At 41.7% G+C, this 22,698-nt stretch overlaps 2 protein-coding genes across 3 annotated transcripts in view; one reads left to right on the top strand and one right to left on the bottom strand.

The window, feature by feature from the left end:
- Positions 1-194: 194 nt before the first annotated feature.
- On the top strand, positions 195-20,116 carry ENTPD5 (ectonucleoside triphosphate diphosphohydrolase 5). 2 transcript variants are annotated; one of them, XM_088529261.1, is made up of 14 exons: positions 195-424; positions 6,564-6,838; positions 7,972-8,051; positions 9,723-9,866; positions 10,087-10,162; positions 11,675-11,710; positions 12,613-12,701; positions 14,383-14,462; positions 15,684-15,745; positions 17,159-17,260; positions 18,122-18,262; positions 18,603-18,659; positions 19,495-19,610; positions 19,799-20,116. In XM_088529261.1, the coding sequence occupies exons 2-14, from the start codon at positions 6,625-6,627 to the stop codon at positions 19,883-19,885; spliced, it is 1,284 nt and encodes a 427-aa protein (XP_088385387.1). In that variant the 5' UTR covers positions 195-424; positions 6,564-6,624; the 3' UTR covers positions 19,886-20,116. The 2 variants fall into 2 exon arrangements, with proteins under 2 accessions (XP_088385387.1, XP_088385388.1); XM_088529262.1 differs by lacking the exons at positions 195-424; positions 7,972-8,051 and having other exon boundaries at positions 6,653-6,838.
- The window catches only part of COQ6 (coenzyme Q6, monooxygenase), a 29,005-nt gene continuing 8,564 nt past the window's right edge, over positions 2,258-22,698 (bottom strand). The window contains exon 12 of the mRNA XM_088529256.1: positions 2,258-2,720. Coding sequence (XP_088385382.1) covers positions 2,709-2,720 — 12 coding nt within the window. The 3' untranslated portion in view covers positions 2,258-2,708. The remainder of the gene's footprint in view (positions 2,721-22,698) is intronic.

Here is a 22,698-nt window from a genome sequence, read left to right as displayed (position 1 = left end):
CGACGGGCGCGTCACGCGCACGCGCCGACACGACACGCGGCGCGGGCGGGATGGGGCGGCGCGAGCGCTCCAAGCGAGCGGTGAGCGCGCGGTGCGGCGGGCGTGGGACAGCGGGGGGAACAGCGCGGCGCTGCCATGGCGACCACGGCTCTTCCCAGCGGCGCTGCCCGAGTGTCAGCCCCGGCGCGGCACCCGTTGAAGGCGGTTGGCGCGTCCGTTGGCGGAGCGCGCACGGCCCCGTCGCCTGGGCGGGGAGAAGCGAAGCGCTCTGCGACTGCGTCAGGAGGGGGCCATTAAAAAAAAAAAAAAAAAAGTGTACAGAAAGCGCGAACGTGGCTTAGAAATGGAAAGCGGGGAGCTGCGAGCGGCTGTGCTGGAGGTCGGCGCGGAGAACCGGCTCCCGCGGGGCTGAAGGCGCAACCGGGTGAGGCTCCGGAGGGGTCGGCACGACCGGCGCTATGAGCCGGGCCGGCAGAGGCAGCGCCTGCAGGAGGCGGGGGTAGTTGGTTGGCCCCGATCGGTTTGCGCCTGTTTCAGACTTCGCGGGGAGTGGAGTGACTTTGACAGCGTAAAAACGCCAGAGCGCAATGTCTGATTCTTTAAAGAACCCGAGGTCCTTTATTTTTTCTGCGCTCCTTTCTCCAGCATAGACCTGCAGAAGGAGTTTCATCGTGCTCTGGTATTAATTATGAATGTCAGGGAGAAGTTCTGTCTCTGAGAAGCGCAGGAGTTTGTGATCGTTATTGCTGTCCCGGGTAGACAGAATATGGGGAAAAGTCAGGGAGATGCTTGTCATTTGCCTGGACAGAAAATGAAAGTGCCCAGGTCTTTTAGGGACTCTCGCTGTAAATGCTTGATACGTTATTTACCACTAGTGGGGGGAAAAGAATGCCTTAGAGTCAAGGCATATAAAAACCTAAAAATCTACAGTTGCTATGTTGTAATGATAATTAGATTTGAAAAAGGGGGTGTTAAGGTTCCCATCCCTGAATTATCGTTGGTGCAGATTTGGGAAGGCTTTCTGTGCATCCATCTCATAATATCGCAGGGTGCTGAGTGCACTGGAAACAAGAGGCTTGAGCTACCCAAAGTGTCTCTGTTTCCTAACAGTATCTGGTGGTCTGATAGAAGAAGGTATTACTTGTGCTCCTGTAAGCGTTAATGGTGCTTTATAGGGACACTACTAAGCAAACTGCAGGAGAATAACAGCAGTCGCTGGGGGAAACTGCCTTGGCCTAATTAATAACGAGATTTAAATCCCACTGGATTAAAAATGAAAATATTTCCTAGTGGGTACATCCGGAGCCTCAGTACGGGAAGGAAAGATAAGTACTGCTGATGAAACACAACTGCAAGTTTGTTTGTTTGTTCTTCCTCTAGCATTTAAAGTTCTAGATATAGAATTTGGCCCTAAATTTATGTTGGCAAAGAAAATTTTATCATTATCTTTATAGAAATGCTAGAAAATTCAAGTAGTGAATTAAGTTGCTGTTTCTCTTGTGGCTTTAGAGCTATGGACTTTTAAGAAGCTTTCATCTTTGTCAAGACATAAATAAGCCCAGACAAAACGTAATGATGTGTTGTTTGTGCGTGAGGAATAAAAAAAAGATAAAAATATATTTGTCTAGTCATTAGTATTAAGTGTAAGAGCTGTTCATCTAGGAATTATATTTTGTGTCTGTTCTAGTGCAGAAAATAGACTTTCCAACCTGAATGATTATTCTTTTTTTGAGCAATAGATAAGAATATGAATTGAATTACATAATTCCTTTGTTTTGTTTCCTAAAATATTTAGGATATGCAAATACTGATTATTAATATTTTCCTGTATTTCTAGATATTTCCCTAAAATATTTTAGGAAATGAAACATGAGAAATTCTTGTGTGTCTGAAGTACACTGCTTTCCCTTCCACTCACATCAGACTGACTGTCTTTGCAGGTGCTTTAGTTTGGACTCTGTTCCTCTGTCACAAAATTGTTAAAGAATGGAACTGCCTTTCTTGTCTTGAAGCACTATGATGTTCTGTTTATGGCGAATTCTAACTGTGGCTGTGCTTTGCTGTTTTAAGGTTTCTTACTACATTTTGACTTTCTTTGTTTTGTTTAAGGAAATTTGTTTGGGGATGGGATTTTTCTGTTTCTGTTTTGCGTCTTTGTGGGGAACGGGGTGGAACACAAGGGTTGAGACGCTCTCATTTCTGGCTTTCTGCAGGATCCAGGTATTTTTAGCTCTTTGAACCTATATAATTTCCAAATCTCTCTACTACATGTGCTTTAACTTTTATGATCCCAATTCTGGCTTATATGGATGATATTCAGAGAGGTTAGCTATGTGCTTGGAAGTGAGTGTTCTACCTTGCGTGACTGGATTCAGGCCAGGGCTGCTGAAGTAAACCGATTTTTGCATGTAAATGTTTTACCAGCTTGTTGAACTCACCTGATATTTCTGCTGCTTGAAATCTGTCCCATGTTCTGAGCATGTTTCACTCTTGCTATTGAGCAATGATAAACTCCTATTTATGTAAAACAATTTGAGTGATATTTTACATGCCTCTGTGACCTTATAGTTTGCCTGATAAATAGTCAGCTCTTACTAGGCGATAGTGAAGGTGAAGAAAAGACACGCAGGTGCAGAGTCCCTTTCTTGTCTCAACGCTCCAAAGGGGATTTCGCTAGGAATTTTTGGAGCTGCTGCTTCTGCCCAGCTTCAGGTGTGTACCTAGTATATTCACAACTGAGAATATTTTAATTATTTTTTTCTCATTTTTACAAAATAAGAGGACAGTAGAAAGAGATTATTGATCTCTTTGTTATTTTTATTGATCAATTATTAATCTCTGTGTAATCTGCCGGATTGCTTGCTTATGTTATGCTCATACTGCCATTATCCTGTTTTCTCCTTTCCTCACCACTGCTGTTTGTTGTTCATTTCATCTCTCCTGTTGCATTTGAGTATCAGCTGGGATCTTAAACTGTTTGAGAAACTCTTTCAGAAATAATATTCTGGCTTCTCACTAATTAATTTCCTCTTGTGTAACACTCCCCTATTTTTTTTCCTCCATGCTTTCTTCAGGCCCTAACTTTCCAAAATCTTTTTCCTTTGCAGTTTTTGGCATGCTCTGCTCATTTCTCTCTGCCTCTAATTTCTTAGTTTCCTTATCTACTTTTATGCTTCTTACAGTTTTGCAAGTGCATTTGGGTCACCACTCAGCAAAGAGGCTTGATCTGGTGGGATTTTTTTTATTTGATTGTTATCCCTCTTGATGAGGGAGAGAAAAAGTAAAATCCTGAGTTTACTCTTTTTTTTTTTTTTTTTTTCCTCTTAGGAGGATAAAGGTGGAAAGAGGAAAAGCCAGCGGAGTAGTAGAGAGTGGAAAGTGTGAAATGGCAGTAGATAACTAAGAGGGGATACTGCAGAGAGGTGTTTAATGAAGGAGTGGTTAGGACACTGAAACTCATCTACTAGTTAATCTGACAAGAAAAGTTTAAGTTAGTGGTGCCAGCTGGTCAGATATTTTCAGACCAGCTGAGATTTGAGGCTTGTATAAGCAGCGCATTATGTTTGTAATAGGAGGACTCAAGTTTGTTCTTAAGTTTTATTTGTGATTGTTCAGTAAACAAAGTACTTGCATAAGAATAACACCCTTTTTGAGCAACTTGGAGCTAGTATTTTTAATGCAGCTTTGTATCCTGTTAAAACAGCACAACTCCTTGCATGTTCAGTAGAAGCAAATGTGAATAAAACCAGCTACATATTTAGTACAACTCTGTGAAACTGCAATGCTCAGCACATTCTGTGGAAGATAAGACCTTTAGCTTTTACAGCTTAGAACTACACTTTTGCTCATTTTTGCATGAGATGGGAATGTTTCAGCTCTGTTCCAACTGGGGACTCCTGTCACAGAAGAGCAACCAGGGCTATTGCTTTTCTGTGAAATCTTAACATCACTTCTCTTCCTGCTTCTTTTCACAACGTGCTTCTAAGGCAAAATGGATGAAGAGTTTGTGCTTCTGCTCTCAGCCCTGTCCATTTACTGAGAAAGGGAGGAGATACGTAAAAGATTACAGAATATGATCAAGGTTATTTGACAACATGCTGTATATTTTGTTTGCTGGGGAGAGAGCTGTACGCTTGAGCAAGTTACAAAAGCCCTGGAGGAATGACCCAGTATGACATGTTTACTGAGAGTGGGTAAAGGTTAATCTTTTTTTGCTATAGGTAGGCACAAAGGTGAATGTTTGATATAAGGGAGGTTGTAAAATGGCCAAATCTGGGATGAAAGGTAAGGGAGAGCAAGGGAGAATTCTTTGGGGATGGGAGGAAGGTGCATGAAAATAGAGGTCAGGTCATGTTCACATAGGAAGGGGAGAGGTTGGGATTAGGAATGGATAAATTTAGAATATAGGTGGTAAATAAAGATCTTGGGAGAGTTACCATAGTGGGACCGAGCAGACCACCGAAAGACAGTTGAATGTAAGAGCTAGAAGCACACAAGAGCAGATGGATTCGCACATGGAATAGAATATTCAATGCTGTGGGCAAGTAGATGTGTAAATTAGTGGCTGGCGGGTGATGAACTGTTCCACAGAATCAAAGAATGGTTGGGGTTGGAAGGGACCTCTGGAAATCTAATCCAAGCTCCTCGCTCAAGCAGTGTCACTTGGAGCACGTTTCCCCAGAATCATGTCCAGAGTCTCTCTATGCATGGGAACTCCACATGTCCTCTCTGGGCAACCCGGTCCAGTGCTCGGTCACTCTTGCAGTAAAAAACGAAAGTTTCTCCTTGTGTTCAGACAGAACTTCCTGTGTTTGGTTTGTGCTCATTGCCTCTTGTCCTATTGCTAGGGCTGAATGGAGGGGTAGGATCCCTTCCCTCGATCTGCTGGCAGTGCTCTTCCTAGTGTGGCCCAGGATACCACCACTCTTCTTGGCCCAAGGGTACGTTGTTGGCTCATGTTCAACTGGTGTTCCATAGGACCCCCAGGTCCTGCTCTCCAGAGCTGCTTTCCAGCAGGTCAGCCCCAGTCTGTACCAGTGCACAGCGTTGCTGCTCCCCAGATGCAGGACTCTGCACTTCCCTATACTGAACTCCATGAAGTTCCTCTCTGCCCATTCTCTGGAGCCCATTGAAGTCTCTTCCTCTGAAGAGCACTCGGGTTTATCAGCTGCTCAGCAAGCACTCAGGTTTATCAGCTGCTCCTGGCAATTTTGCATCATCAGGTCATTGATAAATAAGTTAATATTGGACCCAGTATTGACTCACTCAGGGAACACTAGAGGCCTCCAACTAGACTCTGCACTACTGATCACAACTCTCTGCCACTCATTCAGTTCTCAGTGCACCTCACTGCATGCTCATCTAGCCTTATCTCATCAACCTATGAGGAGGTTACAGGAGAGAGTATCAAAAGCCTTCCTGAAGTCAAGGTAGCAGCCATACTTCTCCCCTTCCCATGCAGCTGGTCATTCAAATCACTTGCACCTTATATGTGCTGAGTGTTCTGGGTGTCTGTGAATGCATCTGATGCTGCATATGGTGAGGAAGCTGATCAGATGCTCTTTCTACTGTCAAAATGAAAACAAAAAAGATGGTTATATATTCTCCTCCTTTTTAGCCTGGCAACCAGAAACCACATGTTTTTGTGCCTGTGTACTTCCTTTATTTGCATTTTTAGGTAAACAAATATATGCAAGGAGATATGTGTTAGCAGAAAGGAGGTGTAGCTCTTTTATCTTAATATGTGATGCTGTGTCATGCAGCCTCAGGGCCTTGGCTTGTTGGAAGCTGTGTGAGCAATCTGAGTGCTCAGGGTGACTAGTCCAGGTGTGAAAGTGGGACTTCTTTTTCTTTCTTTTTTTTTTTTTTCTTTTTTCCTCCTTCTAACTGTGAAAATGAAAACTTAAAGAGAAAAGAGTGAACAACCAAGCTGAAGCCTGAAAGGAAAAGTATGGAAAAATACCAAGAAGTGGAGCCTGGCTGCACAGCACAGTTCAGAACTTGTGCAGAACAGGGTTTTCTTGGGGACCGGGGTACTGATAGAAGGATTTGCCTTCACTCTTTGCATGTTGATCTGTCCCAGCAGCTGGTCTTAGCTTGAGATGAAATTTGCTTTGTTTGTGTCTCTGAATAACACTTGTGTTCTTGCCACAGTATCTCATGTGTGCAGATGTTAGGGCAAAGGGATTCTGTCCTGAGCTTCACTTAGATGGTGCTTGTGTTCAGATAAAACTGGGGCTTTGGGGAAATCTTGATTGCTTTCAAGCCAATCGGAGGAAAAAAAAAAAGTGTCTGAATAAAGTCAAAATTAGAAACGCATAGAAGCAAACTACTTTAACTAGCCTGTATGTGGGATATGGAGAAACCTTTACTATGACAGGATGAAGCAGTTGTAGCACTAACTGCGATACACCACATCTTTGCATGGAGTATGGAAAAGCATCATTTCTGAAGGACAGAATATCTGTGTGCAGACAGATTTTTTTTCTTTTCAGCAGTCTTTTTAAGGAGGTTTTTGGTAAATATAATTCTTTTTTTTTTTTTTCTTTTCCCCTCCTCTGCAGAGGCCCTAAGAACTCTGTGAGTGCTGATCCATACTTCAGGAGCCCAGGGGAACTCAGCAGGATGGCAGCTTCCAGACTCCCCATTCTTTTAGCAGTGGCATTTTCTTTGTCCTGCGTTCTTTCCCACTCACACAGGGAGATGTGGTTTCAGGAGCTTTTTCCACCTAACACATGTCCTATAAATGCCAAGCCCAACACTTTTTATGGCATAATGTTTGATGCAGGAAGCACTGGAACTCGGATTCACATTTACACCTTTGTGCAGAAGAGCCCAGGTAAGGCCCTGTGTGAGTCTATGTACCTGAGGTGTGTTGACTTAAGCTTTGACTTCCCAAAAGAGAATTTTCTTGTGTGTCTACCCAGAATGTGGGAACACGTGAAGATTTTTACTCTCTGTCCTTAAAACGGACCTTTGGAAGATGACTCTTGTCTGTGGTGGGGTTTCATTGTGAAAATATCTTTCCTATACATCTTTGAAAACCCAGACATTTCATTCTGGGCATGAAGAATTCTGAATCTTCCGTCTGTGCAGTTGTTTAAAGGAATATCTTGAAAGGGAGTTTACACTATCCTTTGTCAATCTGTATGTCAAGTTGTATTATAACAAGAGATATCTAAATTTTGCATATATTGTGCTTTGTAGCAAACTCAAATCACTAAATTAGAGCTGCAACCACTATGGTGTTGCTTCCAGGAAGAGAGCTCTTGTGTACCTGCAGCACACGCCAGCATGTCTGGGCATAATGCAGAGGTACCTTGGTTGTCTGCACATGTAACAGGATTCAAGAGAGTGAATTAGCTGGTTGTAATGGGCTGCAGCTAAGAAGCCCTTCTGGATAGCACAGTGCACCTGTGTGGCTTGCCTGAGTTTGGAAGAGCTCGTGCTATATCAGCTCTGATGGACTTAACCTGCCTCATGGTGTGCTGTATTTGGAGATGGGTCCCAGATTCAGACTGCCCTGGGAGCCGTGGTCACATTTATCTGGTTTCGCAGACAAGTGTCTGAGGAGAGTCAACTCTCTTCACCTCTCCTTGTAACTCTGAGCTAGATGAATCACCTAAAAATATTTGAGTTGACTATATGAGTACTCAATTTCAGTTTTTCACAGTTTGACAGGTAGAAGTGTTAACAAGTTTTACTAAAATTAGGCAATGCTTATACTCTCTTGTTATAATTTATAGTTCACAAATGCAAAATGAACATATTTTTATCTATAACTTGATGTGTTATTAATAAATTAAGAATGTGTTCTTAATAAAGGAACAGTATTTGTTTTGAGAAGGAAATAGGATTGTTTGCTAAGGGAAATCAAGCATAGTCGCTCTGCAGGGTTACAGGGGGTGTTTTTGAACCTGAGGAAGAAGACATGAATTGTTGGCAATTTCTTGTAAAATTTGATTTGTGCAGAAAAGCTTATAGAGCTGGAAGGGGAAATCTTTGAGTCTGTGAAGCCAGGTCTTTCTGCTTATGCTGATCAGCCTGAAAAGGTAAGGCTCTCCTTTGTTCCCTGTAAATTGATTTTTTTTTCTCTTATGCTAGTGTCATTTGGACTCTCCCAAACAGTTCAAATATTACTAATTGTTGAGCAGATAGACAAGAAAAAAAGAGCTAAAGGTTCTCCTATTGCCTCTCTAAACTCATTGTATTACCTCTGTGAATTAATTTCTATGTGGTGAAATAAGAGCTGTTATTCTACACATTACACCAATAGACTGGTAACTCAAAATGCCTTATTCAGGCAGACAGAATTTCAAAGATTTTTTTTTTTTTTTTGGCTCCAACAGCGTCCCTGTTCAATGCTTATTTCCCCTACAGGTAAACCCAAATATGAGTAAAGACATTTTTTAAAAAACTTAATTTTCATTTAGAAATAAGGATAACATAAAGAGTTTTTTTCTTTTTGGATTATGTGATGCTGCCAAAACATTCTTTTCTCTGACTCTAAAAAAAATAAGACCTTGTTGTGTATAGTCACTGTTAGTTAATTTTGGTTAAGAAATTAGAAGGAAGAGAATTGTTAAAATACACCGAACTGGTAAATTCAGTTCTTAATATTTCTGAAAGTCCATTTGCTGCCTCTATCATCAGACTTTTAATAACTTAATGTTTCAGTCATGCTCAGTTTATTATAGTATTAGCTGAGCAATGATTTAGGTACAGACAATTACTCAATCTTCCAGTTGCTTGGGGTTTTCATTTTTGCTTATACATGGAGTTTTCAAAGCATAGGTTGACTGTTCCATTTTCCACAATTAGTTATTAATGTGTAATCTAAAATTGTAGCAAGAAACTAAGTAATGAAACTAAATGCATTTTTTTGAGTGGGGTGGTTGTGAATGCATGTGCAATATTCTTATTCACGTCACTCGCCCCCTCTGGCTCCTGACTAATGGAGTGATGTGAATAAGGGCAGTCAGAGCTACAGCAATGCAGGGGCTAGTCCTCACACAAGCTGCCGTTTTCCAGGTCTCCTGTGCTGACAGTAAGCTCTTGCACAAGCTAGAGGTGCTGCAGAAAGGATACAGTGGAGTCTGTATTTTGTGTTTCCTGGCCAGAAATTTCTCAAGAGAATATTTCATTGCTAATGCATTGCTAAAACTGCAATTGTTAGAGCAGTGTAATTGAGAGCCAAGCAGTGAGGCCTATACCCCAAGTGTTGCTGCTCCACAGCTGGCATTTAAATTATACTAATAGCTATGGACAAATTTGAAGCTGTTGTATTGCACTTAGTGAAATCCACAGACTTTTCCTCTGTGCTTTTTTTTTTTTCCTCTGCAGCTTCAGTCAGTAATTGCCCCATTTAGTTTCATTGTACTGCAAAATGTCTATGTTTGTCATATAATCAGTTCCTTCTCCTCCTTCCATTCTTTCCAAAAATATTTTCCATGCATGGTGAGATTTCTGTCTCCTAAGATATATCTCAAAAAAACATCTATCCTTCCAATGCAGATAGCCCCTGTAAGGTTTTTCTGAAATGCCTCGTGCTGATAACTGACAGTTTTTTATACTTCCTGTGGGTGAGATACCTACTGTTATGGAATACAGATTTCACTAGTGTTAAAGATGAATGTGGAGGCTCATTTCTGTTTTCCTCCTGCAGGAGAAGGGGTGGGGGGGGGAATCACCACCAACAAAAAAACACTTCCCTTTCTTTTTAGGGTGCTGAATCTGTCAAAAGGTTGCTGGACATGGCTGTAGATGCTGTGCCACCTCATCTCTGGAAAAAAACACCTGTGGTGTTAAAAGCTACCGCTGGACTACGCTTACTGTCAGAGGAGAAAGCTCAGGCTCTGCTGTTAGAGGTAATATTAAGATCTCTCAAATGCGATAGTTGTTTCATGGTGGGAATGACATAGGATATTTGTTTCTTTTCTGGTATCTGGAAGAGGAATTTTGTCTACCACAGTTTCCTGTCTCCTTTTCTTCTGCTGTGAAAAGGAAAACTTTCTCTGCGGCCATAGAGCAGAACAAGGCTCTAAGACCAAAGACTTCTTTTTTTTTTTTTTCCCTTTCTTTCTTCAGATAAGAGAAGTCTTTGAGGAATCACCATTTCTTGTTCCAGAGGATAGTGTGAGCATTTTGGATGGGTCATATGAAGGTGAGTTTTAGGAGGAGGAGAAAGTGAAAGAGAGATTTTGATTATTTGGTCATTTGTTATACTGCAAATACAGATATAAAAAGTGGTTTGTGTTAGTTAAGTGATACACTATCATCCAAAGTGTAGAGTATCATACCAGAAAGGAACCTCATTCCTTGGCTGCCTTAGAAAAAAGTATGCAGGCTAAACAGTTAAAGCCTGTTTGAGGTTACTGGTGGGAATAAAGCTGGTGTAGTAGTTCTGAAAAGCTCTGAAAGGCTACTCACTGTTGTATAGCAAGCCAGGAGGCTTATGAGAAGTGCTTAAAAAATTTTGCGAAGATAGCATAAAGATAGTTTAACAAATAATTATGCTTAGCTCATCAATTTTCAGGTAAGCTTGAAGACTCTGTGAATCAAGGAATAAGGATAATTTCAAAGTATTTTTACAAAAAAAAAAAAAAAAAAAAGCTAGGCAGGTAATTAAAAAAAGCTTGGAGAAATGCAGCTAGTAAAGTAGTCAAGGAAGTAACCTGAAACCTGAAATACAAGCAAAAGTGAAATATACTGTAGGATGGGAGTGACTGGTGATTTATAGATGATTTTGCAGTACAGAATAGATCAGTTTGCATATCCAGAAATTTTATATTAGAGAATAGGCAGGTAATAGTCCTTCCATATGGCTCTGATAAGAGCCATCTGTGATGGCTCCATTCTGAACAATTTGTTATGGCAGATATATTGCCAGTTTAGAGGGTGCTCGGGAAGAGAAGAAAAAAATCTATCAGGAAGCTTAAACTACTACTACATGGAGTAAAGAGAGAGAGAGAAGAGCCAAATCTGTCTCTATGAGCAAAGAGAAAAGAAAGAGAAACATGAAGTATGCCATTATTTGGTGGAGCACTCTGCAATAGTATTTCATTAGGATTAACAGGTGAATTGTGAAGCAGGGAGGAGTGTTGTGTTGACAGGCCACAGGACCAGTGAGATATAACAGGGCACAGTGTAACCTGCCAAGATATATTTAAAAATACAGTCGCTGCTGCTGCTGCATGTTCTCCTATGTTTGGGTGCTAATCATGCTAACATAAAGCAAGTCACGGGAGTCGAAGATGAGCTGTTCAAGTTTTACTGGCTGCCACCATGTTCTTAGTGTAACTACACAAACTGCAACATTAAAATACAGAGCAGTATGGATACAATTTTCAGATTAGCAATGGAAATGCCAAAGGAAAATTGTGCTCATTACTTTTTTGTATACTGTTCGGATTTTAGAACCGATTTTTGTGCATGTTACAGTTGCATAGATATTGCAAACTTACCTGTACCAGTTTATGAGTTTTTAACAAGTCAGTAATAGCTCATATCACTTAATTAAAAGCTTGCATGAATTTATGAAGCAATCGTGCTGTTACACTGCCTTAGTTATGGCTTTCAGGTAAATAAATCAGGAGTCGACGGGAGGTGAGAGTGGAGAGGAGGCCATGGGACTATCTGGTGGTGACTTTATTTCTTCTTTTTTCACTTTTTGCAGGAATTTTAGCCTGGATCACTGTGAACTTTCTGACAGGTAGTTAATTCTGTATGACTGCTCTCTTAAGTATGATCCAAGTCTCCTCTTCAGAAGCGGTTGCCCTAAGTTCCTCTGCCTTGCTTGCTGTGCTTTCCCTTTCCTCCTCACTGGCAACAAGGCTAATACAGCAGATTCTCTGGGGCAGACCAGGTCTTAGAGGCTGAGCCACATCTCTAGTAAGAAGCGGGAGTCCTGATCCAGAAGCTTCAGGACTGGGAGGCAGAGCTGCTCTGACAACTGATTTCTGCAGCTTGTTGGCCCAATGGTGCTGCTAATCTGTTAAGAGGCGGGAGACAGGAAGGAAGGTGTTCCTCATCCCAGTGTGAACTGTGGAACAGAAGAAGAGGGAATGTGCTGGTACTTTAACTCTACTGGCCCTAAGTTTCAAGAATGCAGTCCAGCACAGGGAAGAGAAAAAGTTGGTACTTTGGAAGAAACAGGAGCAAGCAAAAAAGCTGCTCTGGCTGAAGAGAAAATGTTAAATAGCTGCTTCTGCTCTCCCTGCTGTTCCTGTCCTACTGCTCTTGACCAGCAGCATGGTGGTTACAGGTTTCATGTGCCCTCCTTAAGTTTTCTACAGGAGATGCTTTATCTTGTACCTTACTTTTGCTGGATACCTAGAGACTTATCTGCTTTTGTCTCTGAAGAGCTGAAGCTGGTAGCAAAGAAACAGGTCCTGTGAATTTCTTTTCTTTTTTTTTTTTTTTTTCTTTCTTTCTTTCTTAAAACTTTGCCATTTTCTTCTGTTCTATGTGGATAGATTTTATTTTGGTGTCCCTCCCAGGGCACAGCTTTGTTTGTTTTGTATTTTTCTTTCTTTGTGGAAAATGGATATGCATGCAGTCTCCACATCAGCATTTGATCACTTGAGGCTGTTCTGAGCATTATGTGGTTTGCAGGGCAGCTGTCTGGCCAGAACCAGCACACTGTTGGGACTCTGGACTTGGGAGGAGCCTCAACCCAAATCACATTCCTTCCACAGTTTGAGGTGAGGAGGAGATGCAAGGGTGTGGGCTGGGGCTGCCAGGCCTGTGGGCACCGGTGTGACCTGTGTTCTCCTTTTGTCACTGCTGGCCCTGGCATCGCAGGCTGACACCTGGCTGTAATGGCCAGGTCTCCTCGCAGACAAAGGAGCCTGAGGAAGGGGAGAGATTGATTTTTTTTTTTTTTTTTTTTTTTTTTTTTTGGGCCCAGACAGGGAAAGCCCTGTTAATATGGATACGCATTTAGTATGAGATAAATGTAGAACACTTCCAGCAAGTATACTTGCATATTACAAGAAACATAGGGTCTGTTCTCCCTTTGTCCCCCCAAGTCTGATATCTGCTCCTCACTAAATGTTGGTGGGGGGTTTCTTATAGAGCAACCGTCTCTATAGTAGCACCTGCAAGCTCTGTTTTCTCAATTTCTTTTCATGTTCTGTGACAAATCCCCACTCTGCCCCTATTTTCATCTCTGCTGGATTTGTCAGAAGCTCCCTAACTCTTCAGGATTAGTTTGAGCCTAGACACAAGCCTGAAGTTTGCATAGGAAAATCAGATGGATATTGAACAGTAGAAGCACACTGTATTATTCTGTACCTTGATGTGATCTGTGAAGTTGTTTGTGTCCCTCTTGCATTTTCTGAATGTCTCCTGTCTTCAACAAATTTTGTTTACAGGAACTGAAATGTCTTGAATAGTGTTTATGGACCACAAAACAGATGTTTTTCATATCAAAATATCTTAATTTTGCAAGGGTCAGTCATGTTGAAACATGACATGCAACCCTACCCTGTTCAGAGAAGCTCAAGTGCCGCCCTCTGCATTGTGTTGATAACACCTGCTGAAGTGGGCAGTGGACCAGGAGGAAGGCGTGTTGCATGTCAGGGGTTTAGAGAATAAGTAGAGCTGTGAAGTAGTCAGGGCTGCAGCTTGGGATTCAGATTTCTCCTGGAGCTTTGCTGTAAATGGCCTGGAGGGTTTCCTGAGGCCACGACCAGTGGTGCCAATCAGTAGAGCAGTGTGCGGGAAGGGTCCGCAGTTGCCCGCTTGTGCACTGTGCCTCCTTCTCACAGGCTCACCCGAGAAAGTGCCTGTGCAGCTCAGTATGTTTTTGAAGGATAAAAAAGGCAAAAACTCAGAATTGGTGAGGATTTTCTCCATTGTTTTGCAAAAAAAAAAAAATCTTCCTCCTGTATTTTGAACCATTTGCATTTTAGCTCTTACGCTCTTTTTGAACAAGATTACAAGCACACAGGGGGGCACATAATGGTAACTGCATGAAACTGTTGTTAAAATAGTCTTGTGGTTTTTTTGTGGTGATATTAACAAAGTTTTAAGAAATGAAACTTTCATTTAAGAAATGAATAGTGCTCATAGCACAATAGCGGGGGCTCCCTGTGAAAGTGGAGTAGCACATTCAGGTATCCTCAATTAGAAGATATCTTCATCCTGATCTTTGTTTCACTTCCTCGTTATATAATGTAGTAACACAAAGATGCATATAAATAAATTCTGGTAAATGCTTTGCAAATACTTCAGTGGTGATGGACAAAACTGTTCTTTTCGCTCAAAGCAGATTAGATGAGTGTGCAATAAACTCTGTGAGTATGTCTGTGATATTACATCAAAGTATCTTTTTTCATAACTGACACTAAAAGATTTTTCTTTTTTTTAACTTATTTTTAGGAAACCTTGAAGCAAACCCCTGCGGATTTTCTTACCTCATTTGAAATGTTTAATAGCACCTACAAGCTCTATACCCACAGGTAAGGGGCAAAAGACTACAGTTCCTCCCAGGAATATTAGTATTTCTGCAGCCTGTGAGATAACCACAAATGTGCTGTGTCATCCTGCTACCAGCTGTTGGGACCATAACTTTTTAACTAGATTTCTTATCTGCTTGAAACAGTTGACCTGGAACGTGGCATTAGTTGACTGCAAAGGTTCCAGGATCACAGTTAGTCACTGAGAGGGAATGTCGGTCAAATGAAGAGGAAGCTTTTAATTCATTATCTTTAAGGAGAGGTGTTTTTTTTGTACTGGCTTCAGCCCATATTTTACAGACCAAACAGAAAGGTGGATATTATGCCCAGCAGTCAGAACTAAACCTAATCAGAGACTTTTTTCCTCCTTGGTTCTTAGTTCCAAATGTCCTATTTCACAAGCAACTGGGTTAAAAAAATTAACAAATCCAGATCAATTAAACAAATAAATCTGCAACTAATACGGACTGTGGAGCACAACAGATTATTGAACCAGTTTGGGGGATATTTGATATGCATTAATGCAATTTTGCTTATTTAGCTAAGCTAACAAGTATGCTAGAAATCTACAGTTATATCCAGAGGGTTTACTTGCAGAATACAGACCTGGAAATGAAAAGCCAAGTGGCTTTTAGCAGTCATGTAATGGCTTTCTTATAGATACCGTTAACAGTGCTACCGCATAGTGAGCACAGTGGTGTGCTGTAAAGCTATAGGTGGATTTTTGATGAAGGTTCAGTGCACCCTGCTCCCATCTTATCACACACACACACATGCACGCACGCACACAGATTTAGCAGGAGGTTCAGCAGTTCTATTAGTTTTACCTTAAGACCTTGTAGTCTTGTTTGTGTGATGTAGAAGCGGGCACCCCATCCTCCATGGACTCCTCACATGCCTTTCTTCCTCTTTTGTATTTAAAATTACTGTGCATTTTTTTACTTTTCAAGAAAAACTTCGTAGAAATGTCACATAACCTCTAACTTCTTTCTGCAGTTTCGCATTTGGCCATTTAACGTGCTATGTAAGTCTTGGGTTTGGGTCATTCTTTTTGTACTTAGAATTATTCTGGCAAAATAAACTATCAAATAGAAAGAGGAGATTAGTAGAAAGCAGAGAAAGGGAATTCGATTTGGGTGTTTCACAATTTAAGAAAAGGCTATGAGTAGAGCTTATTAGAGGCACAAGAACTAAAAACGTCATGTTTTGTTTTGTTGTTTGCAGTTATTTGGGTTTTGGACTAAAAGCTGCCAGACTAGCAACACTTGGAGCTTTGGATACAAAAGGTACATTAAAATGATAAAACACTGAAGATTTTTGAAGCAATGAAGAGACTTAACCTATGCAACAGCCCATTTCTAGTCACTTCACTTCTGTGCTTCATGCTTCTCTGTTTTCCCAAATATAGACCTGTCCAGAAACTAAGACTACCACTTGTTAAGGATAGCAGAATGCAGTGGATTATAGGACCTAAGGGATTCCTCCCTTCTTCGCGGCTTCCCGCAAAGCTACACGTTTTCCCTGTTTCCAGGTCCAGTCAGCAGTGAGACTGAGCACAAATTCCGAGAGGCGTGTGCATGAATATACAAACATGGCCAGCTACAAGCACTCACACAGCTGTGCAGGCATCTGCATAAACACGGGCAGCACGAATAGATCCTGCTCTGCGGAGTGCAAACCCCCTTTGCAGGTGTCTGGTTAGTCCCATGGGCCCCCTCAGACTTCCTGTTGTACTTGCTGACTAGCCTGGCTTGATGTTAACTAGTTTATTACTCACTCAGCTGATGTGCATACTCATGTTCACAGATCTTTCCAGTTACTGCTGTGGAACTTAACTCTTTCCAGTATCCATGCTGAGGCCTGGGTGACTTGTCTAGTCTCTGGCCAGGCGCTAGGTTCTTTCCAGATTCTGGCTTGTTACTTGCCAGTTAGTCTGACTTATTTATGCTACTGAAACAGTTGACACTCACTCCAAAACTAGCTGGGAATAGGGTTTTTTACAAGAAGATAGGACAGACTGCGCTGATAAGAAATATGCCTCAGGCAGACAAGAATTACTAACCAGCAACTGCCTTATATGCAATTGGTCCTTTTATTTCGCCCTTCACTCCATTTTGCAACGCTTGCTCCACGCTGATGTGCTTTGATTCCTCCCTTTTCCTGCCTTTGTCCTTAGGCTAAACATCCCATAGTTTCCCTTGGCACCCTTGCACAGTCCTCTTCCAGCGTTGCCAACTAGCCTTTTCTTAGGCCTGTGCTGGCCCTCTTAGTTTTGTTCTTACTTTGTTACAAAACTTCTGGTTGAATCAGAAAGGCTACACTTAATGGTTCCTTTATTGGCCTTTGAGGAGTTTTGGTCCTTACTGTCTTAGTCATCTGCTGTTTGTTAAAATTTGTGTATTTGTATGGGTTTTTTTTGTTGTTTGTTTATTTTTGTCTTCTGTGTGGAACAGCAATTAGCCAGATATCCTTCTACCATTTATCTCATTAACAAATTACAAGTCCAATGCTCTGCAGCTTGCAAGACAGAGAGGGCACAATTTTTCTAGACCAAGACTGCTTCTTAATCCATGACTTGGTATTCATCAACTTAGATTTCCTCAACTTTTGCTTCAGGACCTTTGAGCCTGTTCTCATTCTGCATATTGATCAAGAGTTATGTTAAATTTGATTCTTACTCCCTTCTGGTTTCATTCCAGCTGCAGATGGACAAACGTTCCGCAGTTCTTGTTTGCCAAAGCAGCTGGAGGCAGAGTGGCACTTCGGAGGAGTGAAATACCGGTACGGAGGCAACAAAGAAGGTAAGCAAGGGAGGCTTGGTGCTCCTTTTAAGATAAGTCTCATCTCCAGAGTCTTGGCAAACACCTCACATTTGCTTTGGGTTTGATGGATGCCTGTTTAGTCATACATATGGACTTCAATGTGGAATTCTTTTGACAGAGCCAAAACAAAATCTGGAATGATAAAAATAGCTGCTTGCACTGGCTCTGGTCTCTTACTGCGAGTGCTTTCTTTATAGGAAGTGTTGGTTACTTGTGCAAATAGGATAGTACTTTCTGAGGCTGTGTTCTTGGCTACAGTAACTGGTGGGCCAAAGAGTTTCTCACTTGAGGAACTATTTATTAACTTCTTTCTGTCCTTAATGCTGCACACACAATATGAATTTGCTACCATGAGCAACTAGAGCAGACTCCCTTTCGTTACTGACCTTGCTTTGCTTTACACTGGGGAACAGGAGAGCTGAGTTGCAGATTACGTGTGGAGTGGATTGTAAAATTAAAATGTGATGGTGATGGAAAGTAGAGTTTTATTTAGTAGGTGATAGTAAATAAAAATGAAGTTCTGCTGACCACAAAATACAACAGTGGGAGCCTTGCCTTATATGGAGGGAGCTTGTTGTGTATCTGCATTGATCTGCTCACTGTACCTTTCAGCTCTTACTATGATCTGCTCTAGTACCATATAATGATGGTGATGCAGGGTCCTTATTGCATCTAAGACCCGTGCTGGACTGCAGAAAGGAAAACAAAGCTCTTTTCATCTCTTCTGATTCTTTACTTTCTGCTGCTTTGTTTTTTAGTGCTATTGTCACTGATTTTTGCTGATACTCTTTCTTTGGCTTACCCTGTTTAATTTACCGCTGTCTGTGTTTGAACTGATAGGAGAAACGGGATTCAAGCCTTGCTACTTGGAAGTACTCAAGATTGTTAAAGGGAAGCTGCACCAACCAGATGAGATTCGGGGAAGCTCCTTCTATGCCTTCTCCTATTACTATGATCGAGCTGTTGACACCAACCTGATTGGTAAATTGGCTTGGGATAATCTACTGTGTGTGAGCACGTCTACCAGAAGGTAGATGGAGCAACCCTGGAGACTGAATCCATGGGGAGCAGGAAAAGGGAAGGTATTCAGCAAGAGGAAATGTCCAGGACACCTTTAGGAGAACGATATGTATCCTTCTGTGCAGTTTGTTGCTCAGAGCTCAGCAGTGTACTCTGAGCTCCAGTTATACTTGGTAGTTTTGTCATCTGTAACCATCAGACCTCCCACCCTCACTGGTTTTTATTCAAGGATCAATTTAAAATTTAGAACTCAAATGTTTTCAGATTTATGACGGTGTTTTCCTCACCCCTTCTCTTTTAGATTATGAAGAAGGAGGAGTTCTGGAAGTGAGAGATTTTGAAATAAAAGCCAAAGAAGGTAATCTAGGAGATCTAGGAAGTTGGAGAGAAGGAGAACTCTGTAAAAATATGAATATCTGTGCAGTGCATAATATTTAACATAATCTATAATTATAAAAACCACTTATGTCCCTTTCCGGTCACCAATCTTTATTAGACAACATCTGTAACTACTGTAGGAGGCAGTATTGAAGAACAGAAGAACAGTGAGGGTAACAAGAAGTGCTCGCTACTTCGCGTTTCTGTTCAGGAAGGAATTTCAGTTTCTTTGGTGCTGACAGTTATGCACTTCATTTTCTATATTATAATCAAAGTTATCTGCCAAACTACAAGCCTCTGAATTTAGAAAACTGACTTTTGTTAAACTTAAATTTTGTCTCTTTATTTTTAATCCTTAACCAAATGGGGGGGGGGGAGAAAGAGAGAGAGAGAGAGGAAGAGAACAAGAGTGCAGGCTGCTTACAAATGGCTTCTGCATCCCTTCCTTACCCCCCTGACCCTCATTTACTAAATATTTGTTCTAGTTTTGTACCTTCTCCTGAGAAAAGAGCAGCTCCCATCTTCCTGAAACTTGAATTTAGTATTTACCAAGCTAGTGGGATTTTTGAAGTTGTCTATCCAAAACTGAGTGCTGTGCTCCTGATTGATAGCTAAAACTTTAGCTTAAAGAGCAGTCTCTACCTTTGAAGACTGATTATCCTGATGATGATTTGTAAGCAATATTTGTCATCAAAATGTACTTAGTTATGTTCAGGGCTGAGCTTTTCTTTGAGGTTGGTTCAAATGTATAATTTAGACAAAAGTTCTTTTATTTTGCTGAGATTTTTAGTTTTATTCTTTTTTCTTCTTTCTAGTCTGTGATAACATGGAGAGATACAGCTCAGCCAGTCCATTCCTGTGCATGGATCTCACTTACATCACTGCTTTACTAAAAGAAGGTTTTGGATTTAGGGACAGCACACTCCTGCAGGTGAGAAAAACAGTTAAACCCCAAAGCTGGCTTCCCACTTTCTCTGTGAACCAAGGTGCTCTAGTTCATTTTTCAGGTTAACTAGCTACTGAGGTTTTTCAGGGTTGTTGCATGTAACTGCTGTGATCTGTGGCAACCTGTGGATCTCGAGAACTGCTGGAAATGACTGACTCACTTTTCTCTTACAGTTAACAAAGAAAGTGAACAACATAGAAACCAGCTGGACTTTGGGTGCTACTTTTCACCTACTGCAGACTCTGGGGATGACCTACTGAGCTGTGACACTCCTGTGGACTTTAGTACTTCTGAAAGGCTGAGAAAGCAAATTGAAATCTCCAGGTACATTGCCTAGCTGGAGTCAGTCATAGATGAGAATATGGACCAAAGCTGTAGAACCAATCTTCATCCAGAATTGGCATCTCGCACAATGAGAGCTGCCAGGGTCTGATTTATAATTCTGATTGCCATAAGTGATCCAGAAGCTGCCTTCTGAAAGTCAAAAGGCCTGACTTCTCTCAGAGGATCTTAAAGTTGATTGTATGCAAGGGGCTCTGAGATGACTTTCACCAGCACATTTGCCTAGGCACCCATTGCAAACCCCGTGCCTGGCATGCGGTTGTAGGCTAGAGACATTTGATTTCTCTCCCTCTCCCTTTTGTTTGAAATGCACAGAACTGAAATTTGATCATGAAACCTTAAATATAGAATTAAAGAAGGCATCAACAGTCCTTGAGAGAAATGTGAGCTTCCCTGGATGCTGCGCCAGCCTTAAGAGTTCCAAGTACCTGGCTATTAGCTTAACTAACCCATTGCAAGAACGTGCCAGACGTTGAAGGAATCTCCTACAAACACTCCTTGGGCATGGATTTGGGAAAGGTGTTGGGTAACTTCACAAGCATTTGTTTAGGCAGCAGTAGTGGCTTAAGCAGAATGTGTGTTCCTGCTGTTCTCATTTCTCCCTTTGTGTTGCCCATTAACTACAGAAAACTGCGCGGGCATACAGTACCTCTGAGCACTGAGCTGGTGACGGGATCCATTTCCCGTGTCCTGAAAGCACACATTTGTGCTGGCACAGGAGAGCAATGCCAGATATGTGAACTGCTGCCAGAAGAAGTGCTCGTCCTGTTATACCCACAGGGAAATTAAGGGTGCAGGCAGATGAAAAGGCTGATGTAATGGCTTCCTTTGCCATGAGGCAGTTTTGTTTCACTTCACAGCAAGGTGCTCCCACAGCCTCCTTTCCTGGGACTTGTGCTCCTAAGGCCCTCTGGGGAATTCGCAACAAAACTTGAGTTAATTCCCATCACCAAAGGGTCAGGAGCAGCATTAGGGGAAGAGGCACTGCACGGCCTGGACAACCTTCTGCAGCAGGGGGCTGTTAAAACACTGCAGCCAGCGGGTCTGAAAACACTCCGAGGTGGTGTTTTCCCAGGGGGAAGCCTGGCCTCATCCCTTCCTGCGCTCTTCTTAGGATATGCAGCTGTGCAGAAAGAGAAGGTATCTTTTCACTTGCTTAATCAATGAGAAGAGGGAGTGAGATGAACTAATACCAGAAACAGCAAAGGAGAACAAAACCAGAAATGGCTGTTTTCATATTAATGTTTGAAACTTCAGTCCCTTAATCTGTTTTACTCTGTAAAGTTAACTTGTAATTTCCCTTTAGCATAGCAGAAGGGAACCCATAACAAGATTAGGTGACAGTGTGTGGAGAAAAGCTGACTGGACCATGCACACTATGTACCTATTTTTAATACCTACAGGAAGGCTGTAGAAACAGGGCATCTGAGGTAGGGGTTGCAGCTGTTTAGCGTCTTGCTCAAGCCCAGGACTTCTGGCAGGATAGGATAAACCTATTTAGGTAATATTTTAAAGTGACCTTTTCCATCTCTTTTAAAGCATAGGAAAAATAAAGCAGTGAGAACAGAGTTTTAAATAAAGCATCTTGTCAAATAGGATTCCGATTTCTCTCTGGCTGTGGAGAACAGCACGACCTCTAGAATACCTGGAGGTTCCAAATCCGTTGTCCTGACTGGGAACACCTGTTGAGACAACTGTTCTACTCCACGAAGTAGTTGGCTGCTAGCTCAGCAGCTTGCTTATATTGAATTCAAAAAAAAAAAAAAAAAAAAAAGTAAATTCTACTAAACATGAAATATACAACTAAAAGATGAATTTGCCCCAATCTTGAGAGCACTAAAGCTGTTACTGCCCATATGACTAAGGGAAGTTTTAATTCACAGGTATCTTGTAAAGAACATCTTGTTCCTTTTAGTGCAAATGCCTAAGATGTACCCTGTAAAGTACCTTTCTCATTTTTGTGAAACTCAAGGCTACCCAATCACTAGCTTCACTGCAAGCTGGATTTAAAAACTACTAAGTTGCCTTAGTGTAAATGCTAGTCCATTTCTTGGAGTAAGCAGTGCCATTTTTATGTGGTTTATTAAACTACCCTCCTTCTATTTCCTTTTTTATAGGACTAAAGGGCAGCATGTGTGTTTTGAAGTTCAGTCAGCAACAGGATTTCAAGGGGAAGGGATGCAGCTACCTGCACTTGTCCCACCTCTGACATCTTGCTGCAAATTCAGGTTCTTTCTTTGACTTACCAAGTAAGCATCCTACCTTTTTTTCTTCCTTACCAGAGTCTGTCTTGAGGTTCATGCTGGTAATTGCCTCTGTGCCGCTCCAGACTTCTGTCCTCCTCGCTAGGAGCTTCTATTTACAAACCCAAAGGCGGCAGTTGTGCGGCTGCCCTGGAGGCTGGCCTCTCTGCAACCACAAGCTTTCCCATTGCTCTGCCTGGTATTCAGCAAAGTTTAGTATAGGGTCTGCTCTACACAGCAAGGTTCCTGCCAAAGTATCCATTTTGGCTTGAGTAGACAATTTTATTTTTTATTTTATTTTTCCAGAGAATACAGGTAGGATGCAGTAGTCAACAGCAAAGCTCTGTTACTCCTGAGAACTGTCTAAGTTAATAATCCAAAAGCCTTTCAGTCTGAGCCAGTGCTATGACACATTCTCTCACTTGATCTTGGGGGCTAAAAACCATGCAATGAGAGGTGCAAGTGGAGCAGGAAGGAAAGGCTGTAAG

This window comes from Tinamus guttatus, unplaced genomic scaffold, assembly GCF_059628265.1.
Source record: "Tinamus guttatus ecotype Peru unplaced genomic scaffold, ASM5962826v1 Tinamus_guttatus_pri_ptg000327l, whole genome shotgun sequence".
NCBI classification, from domain to species: domain Eukaryota; kingdom Metazoa; phylum Chordata; class Aves; order Tinamiformes; family Tinamidae; genus Tinamus; species Tinamus guttatus.
The sequence above is the reverse complement of the archived record's forward strand: the minus strand, read 5'-3'. Positions and strand labels throughout refer to the sequence as shown.